Raw genomic sequence first — 23,633 nt, forward strand, 5'->3', positions numbered from 1 at the left:
GGCTGCGGAGGTGTTGCCGCTGCGCCCCCAAACGGGGTCATCTCAGCTGCAGAGCCTGGGCCTCGGTCTCCCCGCACGCCAGGGCTCCTAAGAGCCGTGTGCCCCGCGGGTGGGCCGTTCCCCGGGAGCGCCGCGTCGCGGCCCGCCCCAGGGGTCTGGCTCCGCTTCGCCGCCGCGCACGCGGGCGGTCGTGGTGAATGGGTGTGTTTGGGGGCCTCCCAGGGCGCGACGGCCTGCGCCCCTGCCACCCCGGGGCTGCTCCCTCCTTCACCTCTCGCTTGCAGGCGGCCCCTCGGGCGTCGGCTCGGAGCTGGGGCGGGGGGCTGGCGGCCGAGAGGGGGCCGGCTGAGGCGAGCGACGCGGCCCCAAGTTTATGCTAATCCGCGCAGAGCCCGCCTCCCGCCTCCCCTCCGCGGCCCCAGCGGCGAGCAGCGCGGGCCACTCGGCGGGACGCAGCCGCTGCGAAGCGCCAGGCGGCCGGGCCAGCGAGCTCCGGGGGCCGCGAGCGGCGGCGGGACCCCGGCGGGAGGGCGAGCGGCGGGGCGGCGCGGCGGGCGGACGCCGGGCGGGGGCCCCGCGCGGGGCCAGGTGGAGAGAGCCGCGGGCCGCGATGGGCCGCCGCCTGCCGGTGTGGCTGTGCGCCGTCGCGGCGCTGCTCTCGGGGGCGCAGGCCAAGGGCACCCCGCTCGTCGCGCGGCCCGCGCCGCCCGGTGCCCCCCGCTACAACCTCTACACGACGGGATGGCGCCCGCGGCTGCGCCCGGGGCCGCACAAGTAAGCGCGGGCCGCGCCCGGGCGGGAAGCCGGGAGGGATGGGGCCCGGGCGGCGCTCCCACCTGCCCCGACCGCGCGCGGGAGACCGGGGGGACGCGCCGGGCACCCGAGGCCGAGTCCCGGCCCGGGCGGGCGCCCCACGCTCCGGGAGGCTGCGGGGCTGGCGAAGAAAAATAAGCCGAGGGGGCCTGGCGTGGCGGCTGGGACCTGGCAGTGCCCGCGGAAACCTTTCCAGCGAAGTAACATTTTCCAGCTGCGCTGTGTGCAAACTCCCGGCGCAGCGGACCAGGTGGAGGGAGAGGAGGGAGGGCCGTCGGCGCGAGGCACACGCGGGCCTCTCCCATGCATGTCCCCCGCGCGGCCCCCCCTTTTCTCCCCTGCCCCGCCAGGTAGGAGATGGAGCCCAGAGCCCTGCAGCCCGCCCCCTCCCGCGGTCCGCCTGACCCCAGCCACCGCTGGGGAATCCCAGCGGGTTTGGGCCACAGAACTGGTGGGGGCGCCTGGGTCCTGGGCCCTCGTTGTGGCTCCAGAGCCCAATAGCATGCCACAGGTGGCTGGCTTATGCCAGGCAGCCACCTCCCCAGACCACTCCTTGTGGTCTGTGAGGGTGGCTCTTGCCTCGCGGAGGCCTCAGCTTCTGGTCTTCAGTAGCCAGTGGTTTGGGAATTGGCCCCAGTCAGGTGAGTTAGGGGCTCTACCTGGGGTGCTGGCTGAATTGTACTGTAGGAGAGTGCTCCGCCCATAGCTGACATTCAGCAGGCTTGCCACATCAAAGCAAGCTTCCTGGAGAAGGCAGTACAAGAAGTGATCAGAGAGTGAGAAACCAGGAGCCAAGGGTTGGGGGGGTGGGGTGGGGGCCTGGAAACAAGGCGGCATCCATTTCCCAAGGAGTCAGGGGAGGAAGGATGGGAAGTGTGGTCTCCCAGGAACAAGGAGAAGGGACAGAAGAGAGATGGGGATCTGGTCCCCTGGGGAGGCCCACAGATGGGGAAGGCAGGTATAGGCTCCTCCCAAGGCCAGATATTCCAAGGATGCCGCCCCTTCTCCCTTGCAGGGCCCTCTGCGCCTACGTGGTGCACAGGAATGTGACCTGTGTCCTACAGGAGGGAGCAGACAGCTACGTGAAGGCCGAGTACCGACAGTGTGGATGGGGGCCTAAGTGCCCTGGGACAGTCACGTGAGTGCACCCCTATCCCACCCACTCAGGACTGCTGGGCACAAGCCCCAGGCCTGCTTCTCTCCCAGGGCAACAGCCAGCACCACAAGGGGATGGAACTCCTTGGACTCCAAAGAGCCTATTACCCCAGCTCGCAGGCAGGCTGGCTGGAGAAGGCCAGGGAGGAGACATGGCAGGTTCAGTTTAGGGCCCACGGAGGGGCCAAGGGAGGGTTCCCTGAAGACACACAGAACGAGGCAAGGAAGAAGCAGCAGAGGCAAAGAGGGTTGAAAGTGAACAGAGAGGGCAGAGGGTCACACTGACAACAGTGGACGCCAAAGGGGTCCTGGGAAGACCCAGGGAGGGCTGCGGTGACTGTGGAGAAGGCAGGCCAATGGCGGGGCTTAGGTCAGACGGACGGGGCTGTAGAGGGTATATGGGATGGTGCACAAGTGTGATGCACAGGTCTGTACTTGGAGAGGTTCAAACGCATGTCTGAAAACAATCCCATTTGTTCTAGTGTGTCAGTGGGTGAACAGGTACATGGCTGAGCAGGGGAGGGAGCGGGCCTGGCCAGGCCTGCCCTGCACCGCTGGGCCTTCCCTTCTGTGCTCAGATCAGAGGTGCCGTCCACCGGCCTGGGTGGCCAGAGCTGAGTTCCCAGAGTAGGCTAGGAAGGGGTAGAGAGAACTAAGGGGACCGATGGGAGCCAAGGGTGGCCCCAGCGCACTGAGAAGGGCTACCCACCCTGGTTCCTGGGCAGCACCCCCTCACACACCCAAAGGGAAGGGCTGAGGTTGTGTCAGGATTCTTCCAGGTACCGCCAAAGCCAGAGTGGAATTTCTGATGGCAGCATGAGCTAAAGGTGGTCCAAACTGGCCTTGGGGACACTGGGGCTAAATCCCTGCTAGTGTTCTCCCCAAGCAAACCGGATGGCGTAGGGCTTCCCCTGCACCTGCTCCTTACCCCTTCTCTGACCCTCTGCAAGGCCTGCCTCCACCCCACCACTCTGTCACCTTATGCACAGAAAAAGGAAAAACTCTGCCGGCGAGTGGAGGGGGGCAGAGAATCCAGATCTTCCACTGGGAGAAAGGAGCCTCAGTCCGCAAGTACAGGGCCGTGCCCTCTCCCCCTCTCTGGCCCAGGTACCGCACAGTGCTCAGACCCAGATACAAGGTCGGCTACAAGACAGTGACGGACCTCGCCTGGCGGTGCTGCCCTGGCCTCACTGGAGAAGGCTGTCCCGAGCACCTGACCGACCTCGGGGCCACCCCAGCCCAGCCAGAGCCTGAGCCCCAGATTCCCTCAGGGCAGCTAGGCCCAGGGCCCCGGCCCCCTTCTTCTAGCAGAGCGGCCCCCAGCCCCTATGGTGAGTCTGCCCATGGAGACCCTACCAGGTGATCAGGTTTCCTGGGGGCGGTGGAGAGGGGCCTGACGCAGGCGGGCTGAGCTCTGGCAGGGCTGGGGAGGGTGCATCTCACGCTGGGCTTGAGGCAAAGCTCACAGACTCCTCCCGAAGCTGAGAGAGCTATATGCTCAGTGGGAATGTCAGCTTAGAACAGAAACTCTCCCGGGTAGCCTGGCAACAGGACAGGTGGAGGGAGGCAGGCCAGTGATGCCCCTAGGGTTCTCTCCTCCTCTTTCCCAGGAAGGAAAGGCCCAGGGCTGTTCGGTGAGCGGCTGGAACGCCTGGAGGGTGATGTCCAGAGCCTGGTACAAGCATATGGTACCCTCAGCGGCCTGGTGGCCAGCCATGAGGACCCCAACAGGATGACTGGCAGCCCAAGGGCTCCTGCCGCCCCTGTGGGCTTCGGGGTCATCTCCGAGGGGTTCATGAAGCCCGGAGACAGAGCTAGAGGGCCACTCACCCCTCCCCTTGACGAGATCTTGAGCAAGGTGACGGAGGTGAGCAACACGCTGCGGACCAAGGTGCAGCTGCTGGACGAGGTGCACGGGTTGGCCCTCGGCCACGAGGCTCACCTGCAGCGGCTGCGGGAGGTGCGTCCGTCTCCGCTCACCTCGCTGGCGCTGCTGGACGAGTACGTGGACCGACGGCTGCACCGGCTTTGGGGGAGCCTGCTGGATGGCTTCGAGCAGAAGCTGCAAGGCGTCCAGAGCACCTGCGACCTGCGGGTGCAGGAGGTGCGGCAGCAGTGTGAGGAGGGCCAGGCGGCCAGCCAGCGGCTGCACCAGAGCCTGGATGGCCGGGAGCTGGCCCTGCGCAGGGAGCTGGCCCTGCTCGGGACCAGGCTGCAGGGCCTGAGCATGGCTGGTGGGAGCAGCTGCTGCAGCCGGCTGCCCTTGATCAGCGCCCGCGTGGACAACCTCGAGAGGAACCTACAGGCAGTCACCGAGGCCCAGCGGGGCCATGGCCCCCTCACCAGGGATGAGCTCGAGCGGCTGTCTGCTGCCATGCTGGACGGGGGTGTGGACGGGCTGCTGGAGGGCCTGGAGACCCTCAACGGGACAGAGGGCGGAGTGAGGGGCTGCTGCCTGGGGATGGAGGAGGGTGGGTGGGAGGCCGGCAGCTTCAGGACCACGCTGGAAGAGCGAGTGCAGAGCCTCGAGGAGCGCCTGGTGACACTGGCGGGGGAGCTAAGCCACGAGGGCGCCCCCCCAGGCAGGTCGGCCCGGCCCCTGGTGCAGACGGAGCTGGCCGTCTTGGAACAACGGCTGGTCTCCCTGGAGACCTCATGCACCCCCAGCACCACCTCAGCCGTCCTGGACAACCTGGCGGCAGAGGTGAAGGCCTGGCAGAGCCGGAGTGAGGCTCTCCTCCGCCAGGTGGCCAGCCACGCCGCCCTGCTCCAGCAGCTCAATGGCACTGTGGCCGGGGTCCAGGAGCAGCTGACAGAAGCGACGGGCAGCTCACTTCAAGGCGAGATCACCCTGCTCAAGGTCAACCTGAACTCCGTGAGCAAGTCACTCACGGGCCTCAGCGACTCCGTCAGCCAGTACTCCGATGCCTTCTTGGCTGCCAACTCATCCCTGGGCGAGCGCGAACGCAAGGTGGAGGCTGAGGTTCACGCCATCCAGGAACAGGTCAGCAGCCAGGGGTCTCGGCTTCAGGCTGGCCACAGGCAGGTCCTGGGCCTGAGGGGGGAGCTGGAGCGACTCAAGGCCGGTGTGGCCGATGTGGCCGGCGGGCTGAGCCGCTGCCAGGACACAGCCCAGGAACTGCAGCAAGTGGTGGGCCACTTTGACCGGAGGGTGGCTCAAGTGGAGGGTGCGTGTGGGAGGCTGGGCCGACTGGCTGCTGGCCTGGACCACCTGCCCACTGAGTCGCTCAGGCCCACAGAGGGCCTGTGGGGCTACGTGGACCAGCTGAATCGCACGCTGGCTCAACACGCACAGGACATCGCCCGCCTCCGGGATGACCTCCTGGACTGCCGGGCCCAGCTGGCCGAGCAGGCGCGGCCCCCGCCAGCCGACTAGGCGGGCCAGACGGGACCAAACCCCAGATGCCGCCAACACTGGGGATGCCACTCCAGAGCCCAGCCTCACCCAGCAGTGCCTCCCAGCCTCCCCGGGCCAACGGGGATGCCACTTCAGAGGCCACGGAAGGAATAGCCTTGGTCCAGCTCCATGGGACTGTCCCGACCACGAAAATCAACACTCAGTGCCGTATCAACTGGACACTTCAGGATCATGGTCAAGGCAAGGACATCATGCCTAAAGGCCAGGGCGGGCCTGAGTGACCTCACAATGCAGCGTGCACATTGCTCTTCTGCAGACACACCAGGGAGCAGCATCTGGATGAAGACGCACAGGCCCAGTCACCTGTCTACACCTCCCCTTGTCCTGGGGCAGCAGCCCCCAGCCTGTGGAAGCTTCTGGTTCTCTTGTCTCCTTGACTTCCCTCCCTAGCCGTCAGGGCCCAGTGTCTGCGGGAAGGTGGTGGCCACGGGCACTGTCCTCCCACCTGGCAGCTTTGTGGATAGTTTCTGAACCAAGGACCAGAGGTTTCCAGCTCCCCCTGTCCTTTCGGACAGAGCAGAAACACAAAGACTCAGCTGAGAGTTTTTTTTATTTCTTTCGACCCTCCCCTCAGGTGAGGGCTTACTTAGGCAGCTGTAGATTCCCTGAGAGAAGGACAGGGTCCAGACCTTCTGTTCAGAGACCCACCTCAATTTATCCTTTCCCTTCTCTTTCCCAAAGATGCTTCAGGGCCTCTGGTCCCCACACCCTCGTCTCCTTTCCATCTGGGGGGAAATCCTGCCCACCCACCCCCCAGGTTAGGGAATCTCTCCAGAGAGTAGATGTCATGGCCTAAGTGAGGTCAGACTCTGAACAGGAAGCCAGGGGAGAAAAAGGGCTCCAGGCCTAGTTTCCAGCATCCTAGCACAACCCCGGCCCCGGCTGGGTGTTTGCTAAGTGGTGAGAAACTCGGGTCCGACAACCTGAAAACACAGTGTTCATCTGGCCTGCAGAGTTCCCAGAGACCCTGATGCCCATCTCTGCTGAGGCTCCTGGCCTCAGTTTCCCCTCAGCAGCACAGGCCTTCCTGTGCTATGTTCCAGGTCTCTATAGCCCTGCCTTCTGGTTTCTTCCCTCCACTGTGGTGCTGCTGGGAGAGGGCAGGCCTGGATTAAAGCTTTTAGCCCGTCTAAAGGTATTTTCTTCCCCAAGGGCGGTAGGCTGGAAGGCTGCAGGGGGCTGCCAGCCCCGCTTCCTACAGCCCCTCAGGCAAGAGCTTGCTCAGCAGCTGTGAGGGCGCCGAATTGACGGCAAGGTCTAGGGAGGGTGGGCAGGTCACCGCCACCTGCGCTGGCAGGGTTTGGGGCTGTGTCCTCAGGGGAGGTGCTCAGAGGAACAGGAGAAGCAGCTGGGTATGGGCGAGGCCCGGGGGAGCCACACTCCCTCCGCCCTTGCACTGCCCTGGGATCCCTGTTCCTTGATGTTTGAGCACCCAGAGTTGGGGTGTGCTGAGATCCTGGGGCACAAGGGAGAGCAGTGAGGTCTGGCGCAAGAGCTGTGGGAAGGGGCCAGGGTTATGGAAGGGTCTGGCTTCAGAGGGTTTGGTCCATGCTGCCCAGATGCTGCTCAAGCACTCCCCCCTGCTGCTGCCAGCCCTCTCCTGTGCGGGCAGGTCTCAAGCCTCACAGGGCTCCCTCTCCTCTCTGTGCTGTCAGGAGTTGAGGCATTGTACCAGGGGGACAGGGACAGGGATGTCAAGGGCACAGAGAATCCTGCAAGGGCCCAGGTGATCATCATTTCACTGCTACAGGGCAGAGCCCTGCTGAGGCCTGGAGCGGCTGCCCCACCTCCTTCGGATCAGCTGGAGAAGGCAGGAGAGGGGACAGGGAGGAGGGAGGGTCTCTGTGGCTGCCAATCAGCCCTCAGCCCCCTCCTCCCCTTCAGTGGACCACCCCGTGGCAGCCAGCTTGCAACTTCCCATTCCCTGGGAACACCCAGTCAGCTCTGGGGCCTGGCCAGGGAGGAGGGGGCAGCTGGGGCCGGTTCAGGCCAGGGCATCGAGGTCCACAGTAACCAGTGGCTCCCGCCAGTAGCAGAAGTTGCTGTATTCAGGGCTGGCCAGGTCTGCGCTGGGGCCACGGGCCACAGGTGGGAAGAGGAGCTCAACCACCTCGCCCAGCCGCTCGTACCTGTGGGCAGGACAGGGTCAGCACCGAGAGCCTGAGCGGCCACAAGGCCCCAGCCCCCACATCAGGCAGAGGAGACTGCATCCCGCCCGGGAGACCTGGGTGGAACTGAGGCCCAGGGAGAGGCTGGGGCATGGGGACTTGGGAGGGGTGGGGGACCCATGACAGGGTTTGGCCTCACGTGGATTTGTGGTTCTTCATGAGCTCCTGGATGAGCTCTCCCCGGGGGTTGACTGTGAAGATTCGAGATTCAGGGAGGCCCACCTGCTGGTAGGCAGTGACATCCTATGGGAGACAAGGAGGGGCTAATGGGCTGGGAGACAGGGAGGAGGTGGCCCGGCCCGTGGGGAGGGGACACACTCACGTTGGGCCTGTTCCCAAAGGCAGCATAGAAGGGCTGTTCGTTGGGCAGGAACAGTTGCCGGATGTCACTCAGGCAGGCAATTTTGAACACCTCTGGTTTCTTCTCAATCACCTCCCTGGGGCAGCCGGGGCCATGGGCAGGAGAAGGAACCGAGGAGGGGCAGCCATCAGAGGACGGCAGGGTCAGGTGACACGGGGTGGGACTCAACTGACACCCAAGCAAGGGCGGATGCTGGCCTGGCCTGAGCCTGCAGCGAGCCTGTCACTCCCTGCAAGGACCCCTGGGCTTGTATCTCGTAGGGGTGGTTACCTGTGGAGGGCAGAGAAGAGGCTGCTGGGAGAGAGCAGGATGGGGCCCTTGGGGAGGCTGCAGCCCCGCTCGCTCACCCACTGTAGGTAGTTCTTGGTGAGGTCAGCCATGCCAATGGCCCGTGCCGAGCAGTACAGGAACTTGTACCCGTTTCTGGAGGTGGGGGATAGGAGTGGCCCAGAGCCATCAGAGACTAGCCATTCCTTGGCTTCAGCCAGCTCAGCCCAAGCCCGGGGCTCTGGCCTTCAAACCCAGAGGCCTTTGCAGGGAGGGGACTTAGGGAGAACATCAGGGAGAGGTGCCCGCCGTAGCTGTCCCAGGGAGGAGGGGCACGGACAGTGTCCTGAGGCCCAGGCGGACCAGCACGGACAAAGGTTTGAGCAGGTCTGTAGGCCTCTCCTGCAGCATGAAGACCAGCGGTTAGACTCAGAGGCCAGATGACAGGGGACAAGTGTTTCATGGGAGAACAGAGGACCATCCAGGGACATGCCCGGGGTTTCTTCCCTCATGGGTCCCCAAGCCTGGCTTCCAGGGGCAAGGGCTGTGGTGGCCTCAGACATCCTGTCATTCCCTCCCTGGGGCCCTGCCCCAGCCCAGGCACTCACAGGTGGATTTTGTGGTAGAGACTGGTGATGCCCTGGTGTGTCCAGTCTTTCCCCAGCTGGGGCAGAATATGGCCCAGAGCGTCCGACCTACAGCCACAGAAGGGGGGTCACTCTGAGGCAGCCCCATGTAGCCCTCACGTCCCACCACCCCCAGGCCCCAGGACAGTGCACCGGGGGGGAGGAGGGGGGCCTTTCTTGACACCCCCCCTTCCCCCAGCACAGAGGAGGCCAGTCCCAGGCCCTCCCTCTCTCCCCTGGCCAACCAGGCCTCACTTGGTAATGGTCCCGTCGATGTCCGAGATGACCACCTTGTCGTCCCACTTCCACAGATAGATGGTGGCCCTGCAGCGGCAGGTGCCCTGGTACTGGGTGGTCACACTGAAGACCACGTCATTGGCACCTTCTTGCAGGTTCAGGCGCCGCTGGGGCCGGGCAAAGGTGGGGGAAGCTGTGATCTCCATGGGCCTCTCATTCCCCTCTGCCTCCCAACTCAGAGAACCTGCCTGAATTCATCAGAGACAGCCACACGCAGACACATCCGTACAGGTAGAGGGCGACCTCGGGGAGTGAGGGAGTGCAGGGTGCTGGTCGGGGCCCACACGGGCCCAGACACAGGAGCCCTAACCTCCCTTTCTGCCCCGGTTGGGGTGAAGCTCACAGGCAAAGCCTGGCCACCCGGATTTCTCAGGTCAGCCCTAAGGCTGGCACTGCTCCTGGCAGGGAGACACCCCACTCCATAGAGATCCTCACAGGTAGCCTCCTGCCTGGGGCTAGGGTACTCGTGCCATCCAACCAAAGAGACACCTAGCCCTGTCCTTGGTCCATAGAGAAGAATCAGGGCAGCTCTCCACCACAGCCAGTGACCAAGGCTATTGGGCCCTGGCTGACCCCAAAGTGGGTGTCACACTGGGGTACCATTCAGATGGTAGCTGCCCGCCCTGGGCACCGCCCTGACAGAGCCCCACTGGGGGGCCAGTGACTAAGCTCAAAGACAGGGCTTGGGGGCAGGGACGGCCAATATCTGAGGGGCTGTCATCAGCTTTTGATTCCTTCAGAGTGGCCTCCAAGAGCCGATCCAGAGCCGGCAACCCACTGCAGGTAGAATACTTTAAGACAACATAGGGAAGACTTTTCCCATAAGAGCATCCAGCAAAGAAATGGGCTGGTGCATAAAGAAGCAAGCCCCTGACCCTGGAGGTTTTCACGCAGAGGCTGTTAGGGAGGCTGCCGAGGGGATGGATTCTGGGCTCTGGTAAACTCAAGGCTCCACGGAGCCAAATTATCTCAGCCCCAGCCCCCCACCCTGAACACTCACTATCTGATTAGAGGAGAGGCGGAGGGACTTCTTGTAGGCGGGAGTCAAGGGTGGCAGAGAGGAGGCATCCAGGATCACAGGGCTCTCTGGGGCATCATCTTCACTACTCAGGACATCAGTCTTCTCCCTGCAGGCAGCCCGGCTCTCAGGCCACTCTCCCCAGCCAAGGCCCTACATTCCCCATAGATGTTCACCCCTCAGCCCAGGCCACAAGGAACCTGGGGCTTGTCCTTGTTCCTCCAGAGGATCAGAAACCCCACCATGGTGCCACCCATTTGGAGAGCGGTGCAGACATAAGGATGCAGCCCAGCAGTATGCACCCAGAAAGGGGCCAGCAGAGCTGGAGCAGGGAGACCCAGGGCTCCTGACCCTCAGCGCCTAGCCAAGGTAGCCTTGGAGATGTTTATCTGTAAAACCTAGGGGTGCATCTTAGGGCTTATCACCAATCCCACCTGCTTTGGCTTCAGCTGACCTGCCCTTGGTCATCCCCCACCCAAGCCTGAGTGTTCTGGTCACTTGAGAGATGAAAAAGGCAAGGTCAGCCTGCCCCTGGCAAAGAGGGGAGGCCCTGCCCCTCCTTAAGACAGTAGTCCCTTGTCTGGGTCAGGAGTCTGGGCACCCGGTCCAGCTCTGCCAGTTCCCAGCTCTCGGACTTTTGGTGTCGCTCTAGGCCTCAGTTTTCCCATCTGTGAAATGGGGACATTTCTCAAGAAAAAGAAAGGGTGTAGAAGTGATTGGGTAGCGACAAAGAACCATAGCTGGGGGAGAGGTGCTGGCGTCACCCCTGCCCCCACAGGGATCTCCCCGAGGCTTGGCTCCAGCTGCAGAGCTCCAGCCATGAGGTCCAGCTCACCCCTGCTGCTCCCGGGCTGTGGTTTTCTCAGTCTGGACACTGCTCTGTGGGAAGAACATACATTCAGTGAGCCCCGCCTCCTGCCTGTGCTGACCACGCCCTTTGACCGTGACCACTCACCTCCCCGGCGGGGAAGTCCCGGCGTCGCCAGGAAAACCACCACCGTCCACCCTTCCTGGGCATCTTCTCCTTTTCCAGTTTGTCCACGGTGCTCTGTGGGCAGATAAAGGCCATGGCATTTTTCCCTGCACCACAAAAACCTACCTTTCATCGCCCCCATGAACCCAGAGTCTGGGGTTGACCCTAGAGCAAGGTGCTATTAACGTCTGGAGGCTGAGGAAGCATACTCACCTCCATGCTGGGACTCCAAGCAATGACTCATGGAGCTAAGCACAGGAGATCAAGGGCTATTCCTGCCAATCCCCACCCTACCCCAGCCTTGACCCCCTAGCTCTCGCCCAGCCTCGGCCTGGCCTCCAGATCCTACTAAAGTAGCTGAAGGCAGTGTTTTGGGACTTTCTCAGGATCTAGTACTCTCTGCGTGATGCCACCAAGTGACAGCAGGAAGAACAGTCTATAGCCAGTACTCCCTTCAACATCCAAGACCAACACAGGCAACCCCAAAGGTCAATGACTCTATCCCATGCATGGCTTCCCTCTCTGTGCGTTACCACTGCTGTCTGGTGGGGGCAACATGACCTTGGGAAGATGCTGATTAGATTCGTGCTAGGTATTCCCAGGGGGAGCCCCGGAGAGCCTAGGCCAAGGCCCACCCAGGAGACATATGAGCGTCCTACAGACAGAATGGTGGACCCAAGTCAGGAGGACATGACCTGGAAGTGGGACAGCCAGGGTACCCCCTTGAGCTGGAAACAGGCTGGGGGAATCTCCCAGGGGCCTCAGGTGGTGGACCTGTCTGGGGAAAGTGAGGAGAGCCAAGCAGGAGAGTAACCCTCCTCCTTCCCACAGGCTCTGGTTCTAGCTCAGACCCAGAGCCAGCCAGAGGATAGAGCCGAGTGTCACCAAAGGGAGGCGTCAGCTGTCAAAATCTGGATGGTGATGTTCTTGGGCAAGTCTAATCAATCCAAGAACAATGGGCCAGATCGGGGCAGGGGAGCCAGTGGCGGTGGGTGGGGCGGGGGGGCAGGTGCAGGTCGGTGAGGGTAGAAGTTGTGGGAAGGACTGAAAAGACTCGGTTCCTTCCCACCTCTGAGCGTCAGCACATGCTGTTCCCTGCCCCTCATCTGCTTACGGATTATTCGTTCTTCAGATCTCTGCCCAGGGGGCATGTGCTCAGCAAACCCCCGTTTTAGCCTCTCAAAGCACCCAGCCTCTCCTTCCCAATACTCACAGTTGAATTTTATATTCATCCGGCTGAGTCTTATGATTAACTGTCTTTCTAGGAGAGCATGACTGTCAGGACAGGACAGCCTGTGCCTGGCACACAGTAGGTACTCAACAAATGCAGGCCAATAAAGCAAGCAATGCTACAGCTCAGCCCGGAGCGCTGCTCGGGGTAAGATAAGGAGTGGGGCCTCTGTCTCCCAAGCCTCGTCTCTCAGATCTAAAAGCCTCCTGTGGAAGGTTATTATCCTCCCCCCGTGTGCCCTGAACTCCTTCGAAGTCAAGTCCAACCCTCATGGGATTCAGCCGGGCCAGGAAGCCAGGGCGGGATGGGGCTTTGTCGGCGCAGCACGGAGCGAGGCTCCAGGGGCCCTCAGTTGCTCCTCTCACGGTGGGTCTCGCAGCTGGTCAGCCCCAGGCCCATCTCTGCCCACTCTCCGCTTCTTGGCCAAGGGCCCCACGGCTGGGCCCACTTTCCTCTGCAGGCCCGGTGGTGCTCTAACCATTACCTTGGGCAAGTTTCTCTGGAAGGCTTGCAGGGAGAGGATCATGGGGGCAGCCACAGCCCAGTTATAATGCCTGGAGAGACAGAACGGGGAGTCGGGACTGCAGTAGCCATGGGGCGGTGGAGGGCAGGGCCACTCTGGGGCTGCCAGCGGCTCAGGCTTGGTACTCACTTCTCATTGATCTTCACCACCAGGTTTGGGTGCTCAAGGAGGCCAGGGTTTTGGACTAGGTCCTGGTAGGAGACGATGTGCTGGTTGAACTTCTCTGGGCACAGAGGCAGAGAGTAAGGAGTGAGGCTGACATGTCCGATGTGACCTGCTGCCCCAGCCCCTCCCGGATCCCACCCGCCCCCCCCCACTCTACCACTCAGGCCTCCTGCAGGTTGGGTCTGGGACCCAGCAGGGCTCCTCCCTACCTGTGGTATTTGCACCTGCTGTGCCCACCATCCCCAAAAGTTCTACTTTTGGCACTTGCCATCCTGGATTCACAGGGTAAGTCACAGCTTAGCATTAAGTATCTGCTTCGCAGGGCCTTGAGAATGCCCTGCCCTCGCTGGCTGCATGGGGCTCCACAGAGCAGAGAACAGCAAGGGCACCCAGTCTAGCCTCACACCTCTGCTGCCTGCCCCCCAACTCTGGGGGCCTCCCTGCCCTCCCCAGGTCCCTGGGCTCAGTGCCAATCCTTGGAAGGGCTCAGGCCTTGGTCAGACATACCCAGGGAGATGTCCCGGCTCTCAGCGAGTCCGCCACAGAGGGACAGCTCTATCATATCCACCATGTCCAGAGTGGGTTCTGGTTCCTGTTCAGGGTTGGGGTCTCCCAGGGGCTTCTGGCTGTTGGGTTCACTCCACCTTCTGGGCCCCAGTCCACAGTCACTGGAGGCAGAGGGGCCAACAGTGATGTGACTACAAAGAGGCTGGGGAGAGGAGGGCCTACACTCTCAGGCCCTTGGTAGCCAACCCCTGGCCCCAAGAACCCCCATCCCAAGACACCCTGGCACCCAGCACCCAGGCACCTCTGGGGGAAGTAAAGGGCTGCATTCTCAGAATCCAGAGAGGGCAAGTCGTCCAGATAGATGTCACTGGGGCCCAGATGCTGGCTTCTCTTCAGGGAGCCTGAGGGCAAAGGGGACACCTCTAGTCCTAACATGTGCTTAGTAGCATGAGCAGGAGGTGTCCCCTTGTCTTTGAACACACTAAAGCAGCGCTATCTGGTAGAACTTTTGGGGATGGTAGAAATGTCCCCTGCCTGCCTGCCCACCCAATACCGCTAGCCAGACGTCACTATCCATGCACTGAAAATGTGGCATGATGGAGACACAGAATTGTATATGTTATTTAATTTCAAATAATTTTAACTACATTTTACATAGCCATATATAGCCAGCAACTACTGATTTGGACAGTGAGTCCTAGTAGCTTCCCACACTCTTAGGATAAACCCCAGCTCCTGCACCAGGAATGATCCAGCATCTGCTCATCTTGCTGGCTTCCTCCCCACAACCCTGCCTTGCTCAAGACACACCAGCTGCCTCCCTTCCTAGACATGCAACCTCTCTCCCACTTCATGGCCTTGACACATGCTCTTCCCTCTGCCCAGAATTCTCTTCCCTTGATCCTCACTTGGCTGGGTCTTTATCGTTCGGGTCTCAGCTCACGCATCCCCCACTCGGAGAGGCCTTCCCCGACCACATGATTTAAATAGCCTCTGTGCCCACCGATGATTCTCTCCTGTGTCACGCACGACACGCTCTTCTCTGCTTATGCATGCTTCATCTAGTTCCCTCACTGCAAGCCCATGAGGGCTGGAGCCAAGCACAGTGCCAGGCACACAGTAGGTGCTCAAAACACGTTTGAAGTACCAGAGTCCACCCAGGAGGTTTATGTGAGGCCAGGGAAAACCCTGGGAGAGGGCCAACCATCACTCACCTTTCCTCCCAGGGCCCCCCTCTGGTTGCCTGGTGGCCACTGGGACCTCCAGGGTGGCCCAGCTCCAGGATTTCGAGGGAAGAGGCAGGCCTGCATCCCTGCGGCTCTGAGGCGTGGTCTCCTTTCTCTCAGGAGTGGGGAGAGGGGAGCCCACCAAAGCGGGAGGCTCCACGTCAGTAGGAGGAAGGTCGGTACCAGCCCCTGCTTGCAGGATTAGGGGTCCCAAAGGGTCCGCACCAGCCACAGAAGCGGAGGGGGTGCTGGGCTCTCCCCGAAGAGGACAGGCTGACCCAGCCCTGCCATCAGCGACCTTCGAGGACTCAGGCCACTCTGCTTTGGCCACCTTCGGTCAAACAAATGGGGTGGGGGAGGGGATGTGAACCAGCGCAGGGCCTGCCTCCCACACCCCACAAGGCCTTGGGGGTCCAAGTCTCAGTCACTGCACTTCTGACCCGCAGGGGACCACCGAGCCCCTAAAAGGCAGGGATGGGAGGCTGACATGGAGGCACTCACCTTCGGCAGCCTCCCCCAGGCCCACTGTATGTGGGATTCAGCTCGTGGGGGGCTGGGCTCGGGGGTCCGCAGCTCCAGCTCTGAGTCACTCTTCGGGGACGTGAGCCCCCCCAGCGGGAGGCTGCAGGAAGCAAGAACTTAGAGGTCCTCAAGCCAGCCTGTCGCCCACCACTGCCCACCCCAGCCTGCGGAAAAAAGTATTTATCATACATATTCATGCCTCTGTTGGATCCAGAATGTATAAATATACGGAAGACTCCTACAAACCGACAATAATGAGGCAAGCTAGTAAAAAAAAAAAAAAAAAAAAAAATGGGCAAAGACCTAAAATAAACACTTGGCACGGGAGATGTAGAACTGGCTGGTAAACATACTAAATGTGTTCTATGTCATTATTCATCAGGAAGATATAAATACAAAATACTCTGAGACCTTGGCCTTGGGTCCCTGCCTGCAGGCCACCTAGACTCTCACCTGGACTGGGGGCCCCACTCGCCATCAGAGTAGGGGTAGATGTCTCTGGCTTGCGGTAAGGACTCCCCTTCTGACCGGACGCTGCTGAGGGGGCTGCAGGGAAATAAATGGTCACCGACAGGACCGGGCACCCCAGGTAGCGCATGGGGGCCTGGGTGTCAGGGGCTCGGGGAGGTGAAGCCCGGAGAAGTCACGGCCCTTGTCCAGGGTCACAGAGCATCAGCAGAGGAAACGGTGCTTGAACCCTGGGTGGTATCCCCACACCCGTAGGCCCCCACCTGGTCCACACACACCCTGGGGGCTCTGGCCTTGGCTTTTCCAGCAGGGACAGCTCACTGTCAGCGCCCGTCTCCAGCTCCTCCGAACTAGAATTGGCTGCCACCGTGCCCTCCTTCCGCCTGGGCTTCCTCCTGCGAAGCCTCTTCTTCCGCCCAGTGGAGGGCATCCCATCAGAGATGGCCTCGGGCTCACTGGCTGTGCTCACCTGGGAGTCTGAGGGGAGCCCAGACAGGTCCCCACAAGGGATGGGCGATGTGCACAGACACGGAGGTACGTGTTCCTGTGAGACAGACCAGGGGCTAGAGCCTGGGGGGCCACCCTCGCCACCCAGTCGTTCTGAGCCCTGCCTGAGTCCCAGGGCCTGGGTGTGAGCTCATTCGGGCTCAGGAAAACAGGCACAGAGGCTGGTCCAAGGCAGCAGCAGCAAGGCCTCACAACTGGGCCTGGGTGCCACACGAACCACCCTGTCCAGGTAGAACCCTGAACCTTGGCTACTCATTTCCTCCTCTGCCCACACCTGCTTTCCCTTTAAGACTCAGCCAGACATCACCTCCTCCAGGAAGCTTGCCCTGACTAACCCCAGCCCCAGTTCCAACCCCCTCCACTGCCATGACCATATAGTTCCATCATCTGTTGTGTATATGTCTGGCTCCCAGGCTGGTCTGGGAGCCCTCTTTGCAGGCAGGGGTGACCCGTCACCCGAGTCCACTGCAGTGTCGGGCATACAGTAGGGGCTTATTTAAAGTTTGTGAAGCTCAGACTGTTGGAACACCTCCTGCTGGCTTGTGCTGGGCTCTGCCTCCCTTCTGAAACACCCCTCTCCTCGTCCCTCCCCCCCATCCTTCCATGCTCTAACTGCACCGAGCCAGCACCAGATCCAGAACAATCCATCTCACGCTTGCCAGCCCCCTCCCAGCCATGCGACAGCACCCTCCTCCTTTTCAGGCCGCCCAGGGAAGGCCTCCTTTTCACCCTCCAGGGGCCCAGCTCCAGTGTCCTCTTCTGAGAAACCTTCCCCAGCTTTCCCCAGGAAGGAAATCAGCTCTTGCTGCCCCCATCCCAATTCTGCTCAGGCTCCAACAGCATGCTGGGAGTGCCAGCCCTAGCTGATCCCCCCGCCCCCATCAGACTTGCTGCTAGGGTGGTTCCCAGGGGCAGGTCAGTGACAGGGCGCAAGGTCCGGCCCAGAGGCGGCAGGTGCCGCAAGGCACTTACATCATCGCTCTCCAGCTCCTGGATGAAGAAGGCCTCCCCGCTGTCCCCCAGCTTCATGTGCAAGTCCACAGGCTCCCCGTTGATCTCGATGTCGACCTGTAAAGGGGCATCGTGGTGTACAGTCCCCACCATTGTCCCTCACCCCCACACTCTGTTCTACTGGCCCCCCTGCCCCTCTGGAGCACTGCGCTTGCTGGAACTCCTACCCCCCAGCCCCTGGTGTGCCCGGCTGCTCCCCACCCCAAGGGCCTCTGCTCGGACTGCCCTTTGCAGAGAGGCTGCGATGAGGTCGCCACCCCCCCGCCCCCCATTTTCCTATTCTCTGGACTTTCTTGCACACACCACTGTCTCAGGATTCTTGTCTGCCTTGATTTCTGTTCTTTCTGCCACATCCCATCAGAACAAGACATGACCCATCTTGTCGCCGCTGTGTCCCCAACCCCCAGAGTGCTTACTGACTACATGAACAACGGTATGAAGGACCACTTTCTAGGCACTGATGGAGAGTTTTATCTGGATTCTCCCCTTTAACCTCCCAGCAACACTGTGCCATAGCTCCTATCCCTACCCCTACCTTATAGACGAGGAAACCGAGACCCCAGAGGTGTTAAGTAACATACTGGGAGGTGGCCAAGTGCGGCTGTGAGCCACGAAGTCTGCCCCAGCTCTTTACCGCCTCGCTATACAGTCCCCCACAAACTGACAGTTTCCTGTTAGGATTCTGGCACATTCCCAGGGGCCCCATAGGAAGAGGATTTGGACTCACCAAACCTCTTTTCATACTCCAGACCTCGGCACTAAAAAAAAGCTGTCACGTTCGCCTGGGCCCAGAGAAGACAGCACAACTTTCTGAAGGGAGACAAGCTGACCTTTTGAGTGCCACCCACATACCTGGCCCTGGGACGGTGTTATCAGCTCCTACCTCATTCTCCCACATCACCCCTCCGGCACCAGGTAGATGAGAGTGTGCATCCATCCGCCCAGGTGGGGAGACTTACCAAGAACGTACAGGTGAGGTCTTAGTAAGCTGGAGCCAGGTCGGACAGCCCAGGTACCAGGGACAGCCCCACTGTGCGGCTCCCATGGGAAAATGGGAACCCTCTGGGACCCAAAGCCCCAAACCAACCCCAAACTGTCAAAGTAAATGCAAAAGAACAGACGCTTGTCCAGAGCACAGATCACCACCTGAGGGAGGTCTAGGCCGTCTCCTGGGACTGCAGGGGCTGCCCTGGCCTTAAGAGCCCACCCTGCCGTGGCCCCTGGCTGGCCAGCGCTCACCACCTTCTCCCGAGACCGCAGGACGCCGAGCTTGCCGAAGCGCACATGGAAGGGCGAGCATCGGAAGGAGCCGTCCACCTGCTTCACCACCAGCACGTCAATGCCACCACTCAGCGTGGCCGGGTTCAGGCCTCGGTATATGTCCTTCATCGTCCCCAACACCGTCCCTGCCAGTTGCCCCACGTAGTTCATAGCTGGTGCTGGCAAAGGGAGGAGGTGCTGGAACAAAGGCAGGGTCCACCTCCCTCAGTGGGGAGGCTCTGCAGCCCGGGCTCCAGGACCCCCAGGACCCCAAGCATGGGAGCGGCAGACCAGGAGTGGGGGGCAAAGGTCTCCCCAGACTTACGGTGTGTTGCCCTCGGAGCACCTGCGCAGACCGGAGGGATGGGCGGTGTGCCTGCAGGTGTGGGTCCTAGCCCCGGCTCGCCCACCGACCTGCTATGGGGCTCCTGGACACCTGCCTTCCTTCTCCAAGTGCCGATCTCTGCATCTGTCAAATGAGAGCACCGGGTGAGGTGATCTGGGGTGCCCTGCATCTCTAAATGCTGTGAGTAATGATAATGACCATGGTGTTCGGTGGCAGGGCTCATTCCATCTTTGCAACAACCTGTGAGGCTGGCCGAGCGGGTGTCATTATTGCTGTTTACAGACAAGCTTGCTGAGGCTCAGTGATTTGCCCAGGACCACGACTAGTAAGGAGAGGAGCCAGGTCCCAGACCCAGGCCTGTGTGGCTGCAGACCCCTCAGTGTGAACCACTGGGCGGGCCCGACTGCGGGGACAGGGGCAGGTCAGCACCCCTCCCTGATGCAACGGGCGGCAGCCTCATGATATATTAGGCCCAGGGTCTGGCTGGGTAATGGGTGACAGCCCTAAAGGCTGATCTCTTCCCAGTAAGTAGGGAGGAGAGAGTCTCAGTTCTTCCATCTGAGAAATGGGTTCATCTGTCTTGCTGCTTCCTAGTCTTAGGAGTTGGAAGGGGCCTTGCTGCGCCATCGTGGCTGATCTGTGGAGAACCAGGGGTGGGGTACCTCAGGTACCTAAGGCTCTGCCCAGCTCTGTTTCTGGGGTCAGATACTTGAGGGAAAGCATCTCCTATAGCTGGGGGTAAAATGACCTCCCAGTTTATGGCCCCAAATATCAAACTCCTTCCCAGTTTCCCTGGAACAGGTGGGAATCCTATCCAAGATCCATCACCTGACCCCAGTGTCTCCAGGCCATAGTTCTCAGGCCTGACCCCCACTTCTGAGACCCTGGCTCAGCTGGCCAGGCCTGGAGACCCACATTCAGGCCTTAGGCTGTCCCCTGCCCCATCAAAGCTGCCCCTCCTTCCCCCAGCCAGACCGGTCTCTCCAGCTTTCCCACACCAGGCAGAGCTAGGTAAGCCAGAAGCAGAAGGCTGTGGCAGCCGTGGGGAAGAGCCAGGGCCGTAACGAGAGCTGCTTCCATGCTGGCACGGTGCCCGCCCCACCAACAGCAGCTCGTGGTCCCTTCCCTGCTGGCCGGGCCAATGGCCTGCTGCCCCTCTGGCTGCCAGGAGCCAGGCCATTCCATCTCTGCATGGCACTCCCACCTCGCAGACCCCGCATCAGAACACCTGGAGGACCAACTGCCATGCAAGACCACTCCTCAAAGAAGTTAAGTGACATCCATAGGCCATAGATGGGGCAGGGTGGGGAGAGTGATGACTCGTATCCCGGTTTCCTGACCCCATGTCATGGTTCCTGCCACCCCACAGTCCCCAAACCACCCGACAGTTGTCTGCAGGGAGGGCAGCCGCCCCAGCCCACCTCTGCACAACCCTTGCCACTCAAAATGTGGCCCAGCAGTGTCAGCATCACCTGGGAGCTCATTAGAAACCTAGAACTTCAGAAACATAAGGTACAACTGGAATTGCTAAAATGAAAACGGGATAAAATGAAGCTTTCTGGACCCTGATAATGGCATTCAAATATAATATACAGTTTATCTGCAAAGCACCCACTATGCGCTAGGTGAAAATTTCCACTTTGGTTCCTTCCTACGCCAAATTCTGTGAATAAAGGTCAGACACGTGATGGGCAGGTCTCTAGATCACTGTGCTCAGGAAAAGCAGAGAAGACTCCAGAAGCTTCCAGGAATAAAGGAGGAAGCATGGGAGGGGCAGACCGGGAGTGGGGGCAAAGGTCTGCCCAGGTGGAGGCTCAGACCTGAGTTATCTGCCCCGCTGAGGATGAAAGAGCTGGGCTGGGTAGTGACCGGCTCGGCTTGACCTAGTACAGATTTTCTCAACTTCAGCATCATTGCCGTTTGGGGCTAGATAATCCTTTGCTTCGGGGGTATCGTAGGATGTTTAGCAGCATTCCTGGTGTCTACCCACTGATACCAGTATTACACCCCCTCCAGTGTGACAACCAAATTGTCTCCAAACATTGTCAGATGTCCCCCGGGGAACAAAACGGCTCTTCGTAGAGAGCCAATGAGGTAGTAGAGCTGAATGGCAGAGACGGCACCATCTCTGGGGGGCATGGGGTCCTACTCTGCTCCAGCCTTGGGGCATCCTCAGGCAAGTAATGTGCTAGCCTCAGTTTCGCCTTTATGAAATAAGGCCCCCATTATTCAAACCCTCCTCAGCCTAGAATTCATTCCTCCCCCTGGGAGCCCCCACACTACGAGTGGATGCCCCCCACATCTGCCCACTCAGCATTTGGGGGGACTCCAATGAGCTAAGCCCTGGGATCCCCTCTTCTGTCTGCACCCATCTCTGAAGGCATCTGCTCTCCCCCAGGACCCAGCTCTGCCTTCTTGGTCTTCTGCAAGACCTCTGCTTGGCTCCCTTATACCACCCTTCACCCCAAACTAACATGTCTAAACTCAAACACTTCATCTCTCCCCCAGGGACCCAGATCAGCTGAATTCCTCTCAGGATTCATGGGCATCCCTCCCTCCTGAGCCCTTTGAATCCTATCCCCCCATTTCGTTCTCCTCCTGCTGTCCTAGGTCAAGGCGTTGCTACCGGATGCCCAGATCCTGGGTGGCAACAGGACACTGTAAGATACTAGACTATCTGGGTTCTTTTTTTTTTTTTTAAGGTTTTATTTATTTATTTGACAGAGAGAGACAGCGAGAGAGGGAACACAAGCAGGGGGAGCGGGAGGGGGAGAAGCAGGCTTCCCGCCGAGCAGGGAGCCCGATGCAGGACTCGATCCCAGGACCACTGAGCCACTCAGGCGCCCCTAGACTATCTGGGTTCTAATTCCCTCCCTGACACCTTGGGCAAGTCACTTCATCTCTCTAAGCTTCGGTTTCAGCCTCTGAAATGGGGATAGGGGATGTGTGAGTAATTAATGGGATAACTCACGGAAAGCACTAGTACACAGTAAATGCCCATAGGTGTCACCTATCAACAGCAGCATCTTTTGGGGCATCATGACAGCCTCAGTCACCCTAGGCTGGTCCTGAGGGCACTACAGGTCAGACTGCAATGCACTGTCTCTGTCCACCGTTGAGAGGTTAGACTTCTTTCCATATCATTCCAGGCCCTCTTACACCATGGTGGCCCGCTTTTTGCAAAGTGAGCAGGTAGACTCCAGGCAGGCCTCACAGGGTGCCCAAGCCTCAGGGCCCACTTTGGAACACCCACAGGCCTCCCAGGCCAGCACACAGCTCTACCCCAGGGTCTGAGGTTCCGCCTTTCTGGGCTCCCAGATCTGGGGAAGGGTGAAGGTACAGCAGGACCAGAAGCAGCAGGAGGATAAGCATTCCTATAGCCCTGGAAGGGAGAAAGCTCCACCCCTGGCTCCCCAGCACCCGTCACAGCTACTGGGTCTCACCCCATCTCCGCAGGGTGAGCAAGGGTCAGACCCTGTTTTGCAAGACAGGACGCTCAGTACCAGAGAGGGTGGGTGACCTCCCAAAGGCCTGGGGTGAAGCTGGGCCAGCCACCCCCGAGAGGTTTTGGCATCTTATCTCCTGATCCCATATTCTGGATGTCTGGGGTCCCGCAGCGGCTGGGCCAGGGAGGGGGACGAAGTGAGACCGGCAGCTCCACTCATGAGCTACCTTCTGATGTCCAGAAATGGACCCAGGCCCGCGGACAGGAAGAAACGTGGGTCAGATGGCAGGACAGATAGGCAGGGCAGGGCTGGGGAAGGGGTACCTCTTCTCAGGCCGGGGTTAGGCCCTACCTGGGGAGCTGCCCACTGGACCTCCGGGATCCGGAGCCGCCGCCTGAGTGCACGGGGTCAGCGGTAAGTGTCCTCCGCCCCACACTCAGTTGGAGCTTCCGTCTCCTCTAGGACCGGGTGAGATCCCGGCTCCGCCCCTTGAGCCTGGCGGGTGTCTGCAAGCCCCAATCCGCCCAGGCTCCACCCCCCCAAAAGACCCCGCCTCCGCCCAGTCCCCACGCCCAAGGGCGCCCTTTCACCTATAGAGGCTGGGCGGGGCCGGAGTTGAGGCCCCGCCCCGCGCAGGCTCCACCCCGGCCCCGCCCGGCGCCCTAGAGCGGCTAGATGGGACGTCCGGGTGGCCTGCCACCTACACCACAGCCAGGAGCAGCGGAGAAGTGGGGATTTTCGAATTGGGCCGATTTAGGCCCTGCTGGCTTTGCTTCCAGTTCGCTATGTGACCTTGGGTAGGTTTTCCCCAACCTGAGCCTGTTTCCTGCTTTGGCAAAGGGGATAGCCACCTTGTAGGATTTTCAGGATTACATGGAATGACTTTGTGGGGCACCTGGCGCTCACACGTCCCCTCCTGAGGGGCAGCTTTCCCTGACCGTTCCCCTCGCCCCCCATTACACCCCGTATACAGGACAGGAGCCTCGCGTTATACGCTCATATAGCCCACAGTTGTAATTTCATATTTGCTTGAACGACTATTTGATTATTGTCTGTCTCCTCACTTGAAGCTGAACTTTGTGAAAGCAGGTCGCGTTCATCCTTACACCCCCAGCTCCCAGTTCAGTGCCTGACATACAGCAGGAGCTCGATAAATGCCCGCTCCTTCATTCCATCCCTCTGACGCTCCGGTGGAGCGGCAGCGGGCTCAATACTGCCACCGGCCAGCAGAGGGCAGGCGGCGACCAGCCTTTTGGCCCAGCTGACCGTCCTCTCGGCCAGCAGGCGCCGCGGGAGGGGACAGG

The 23,633-nt window shown here is 60.6% G+C and overlaps 2 protein-coding genes across 4 annotated transcripts; one reads left to right on the forward strand and one right to left on the reverse strand.

Moving 5' to 3' along the window:
• Window positions 1-610: 610 nt before the first annotated feature.
• On the forward strand, window positions 611-5,365 carry EMILIN3 (elastin microfibril interfacer 3). The gene is made up of 4 exons (XM_025875320.2): window positions 611-774; window positions 1,829-1,951; window positions 3,076-3,299; window positions 3,579-5,365. The coding sequence occupies exons 1-4, from the start codon at window positions 611-613 to the stop codon at window positions 5,363-5,365; spliced, it is 2,298 nt and encodes a 765-aa protein (XP_025731105.2).
• Window positions 5,366-5,659: 294 nt separating this feature from the next.
• LPIN3 (lipin 3) lies at window positions 5,660-22,822 on the reverse strand. Of its 3 annotated transcripts, none has more exons than XM_025875437.2 (21): window positions 22,681-22,822; window positions 18,863-19,006; window positions 18,517-18,735; window positions 17,239-17,334; window positions 16,038-16,303; window positions 15,745-15,837; window positions 15,271-15,391; window positions 14,758-15,100; window positions 13,845-13,944; window positions 13,544-13,704; window positions 13,001-13,094; window positions 12,833-12,902; window positions 11,100-11,192; window positions 10,980-11,023; window positions 10,127-10,253; window positions 9,085-9,233; window positions 8,812-8,898; window positions 8,207-8,359; window positions 7,898-8,012; window positions 7,715-7,818; window positions 5,661-7,536 (listed from the first exon to the last, which is right to left on the reverse strand). In XM_025875437.2, exons 3-21 carry the CDS (start codon window positions 18,706-18,708, stop codon window positions 7,392-7,394), a joined length of 2,553 nt encoding a protein of 850 aa, XP_025731222.2. In that variant the 5' UTR covers window positions 18,709-18,735; window positions 18,863-19,006; window positions 22,681-22,822; the 3' UTR covers window positions 5,661-7,391. The 3 variants fall into 3 exon arrangements, with proteins under 3 accessions (XP_073736516.1, XP_025731222.2, XP_025731221.2); XM_025875436.2 differs by having other exon boundaries at window positions 5,662-7,536; window positions 18,517-18,716; XM_073880415.1 differs by lacking the exons at window positions 13,544-13,704; window positions 13,845-13,944 and having other exon boundaries at window positions 5,660-7,536; window positions 18,517-18,716.
• Between the last annotated feature and the right edge of the window lie 811 nt (window positions 22,823-23,633).

This window comes from Callorhinus ursinus, unplaced genomic scaffold, assembly GCF_003265705.2.
Source record: "Callorhinus ursinus isolate GAN/ISIS: 27379988/994484 unplaced genomic scaffold, GSC_fseal_2.0 scaffold38, whole genome shotgun sequence".
NCBI classification, from domain to species: domain Eukaryota; kingdom Metazoa; phylum Chordata; class Mammalia; order Carnivora; family Otariidae; genus Callorhinus; species Callorhinus ursinus.

Bases quoted from the DNA above. Each gene is read 5' to 3' on its own strand.
- EMILIN3 (XM_025875320.2), top strand. From the start codon at position 611: ATGGGCCGCCGCCTGCCGGTGTGGCTGTGCGCCGTCGCGGCGCTGCTC. The intron at 775-1,828 runs GTAAGCGCGGGC...TCTCCCTTGCAG, and splicing joins CTGCGCCCGGGGCCGCACAA to GGCCCTCTGCGCCTACGTGG. The intron at 3,300-3,578 runs GTGAGTCTGCCC...CCTCTTTCCCAG, and splicing joins AGCGGCCCCCAGCCCCTATG to GAAGGAAAGGCCCAGGGCTG.
- LPIN3 (XM_025875437.2), bottom strand. From the start codon at position 18,708: ATGAACTACGTGGGGCAACTGGCAGGGACGGTGTTGGGGACGATGAAG. The intron at 8,899-9,084 runs GTGAGGCCTGGT...CTGTGGCTGTAG, and splicing joins ATCGACGGGACCATTACCAA to GTCGGACGCTCTGGGCCATA. The intron at 7,819-7,897 runs GTGAGTGTGTCC...TGTCTCCCATAG, and splicing joins CCTTTGGGAACAGGCCCAAC to GATGTCACTGCCTACCAGCA.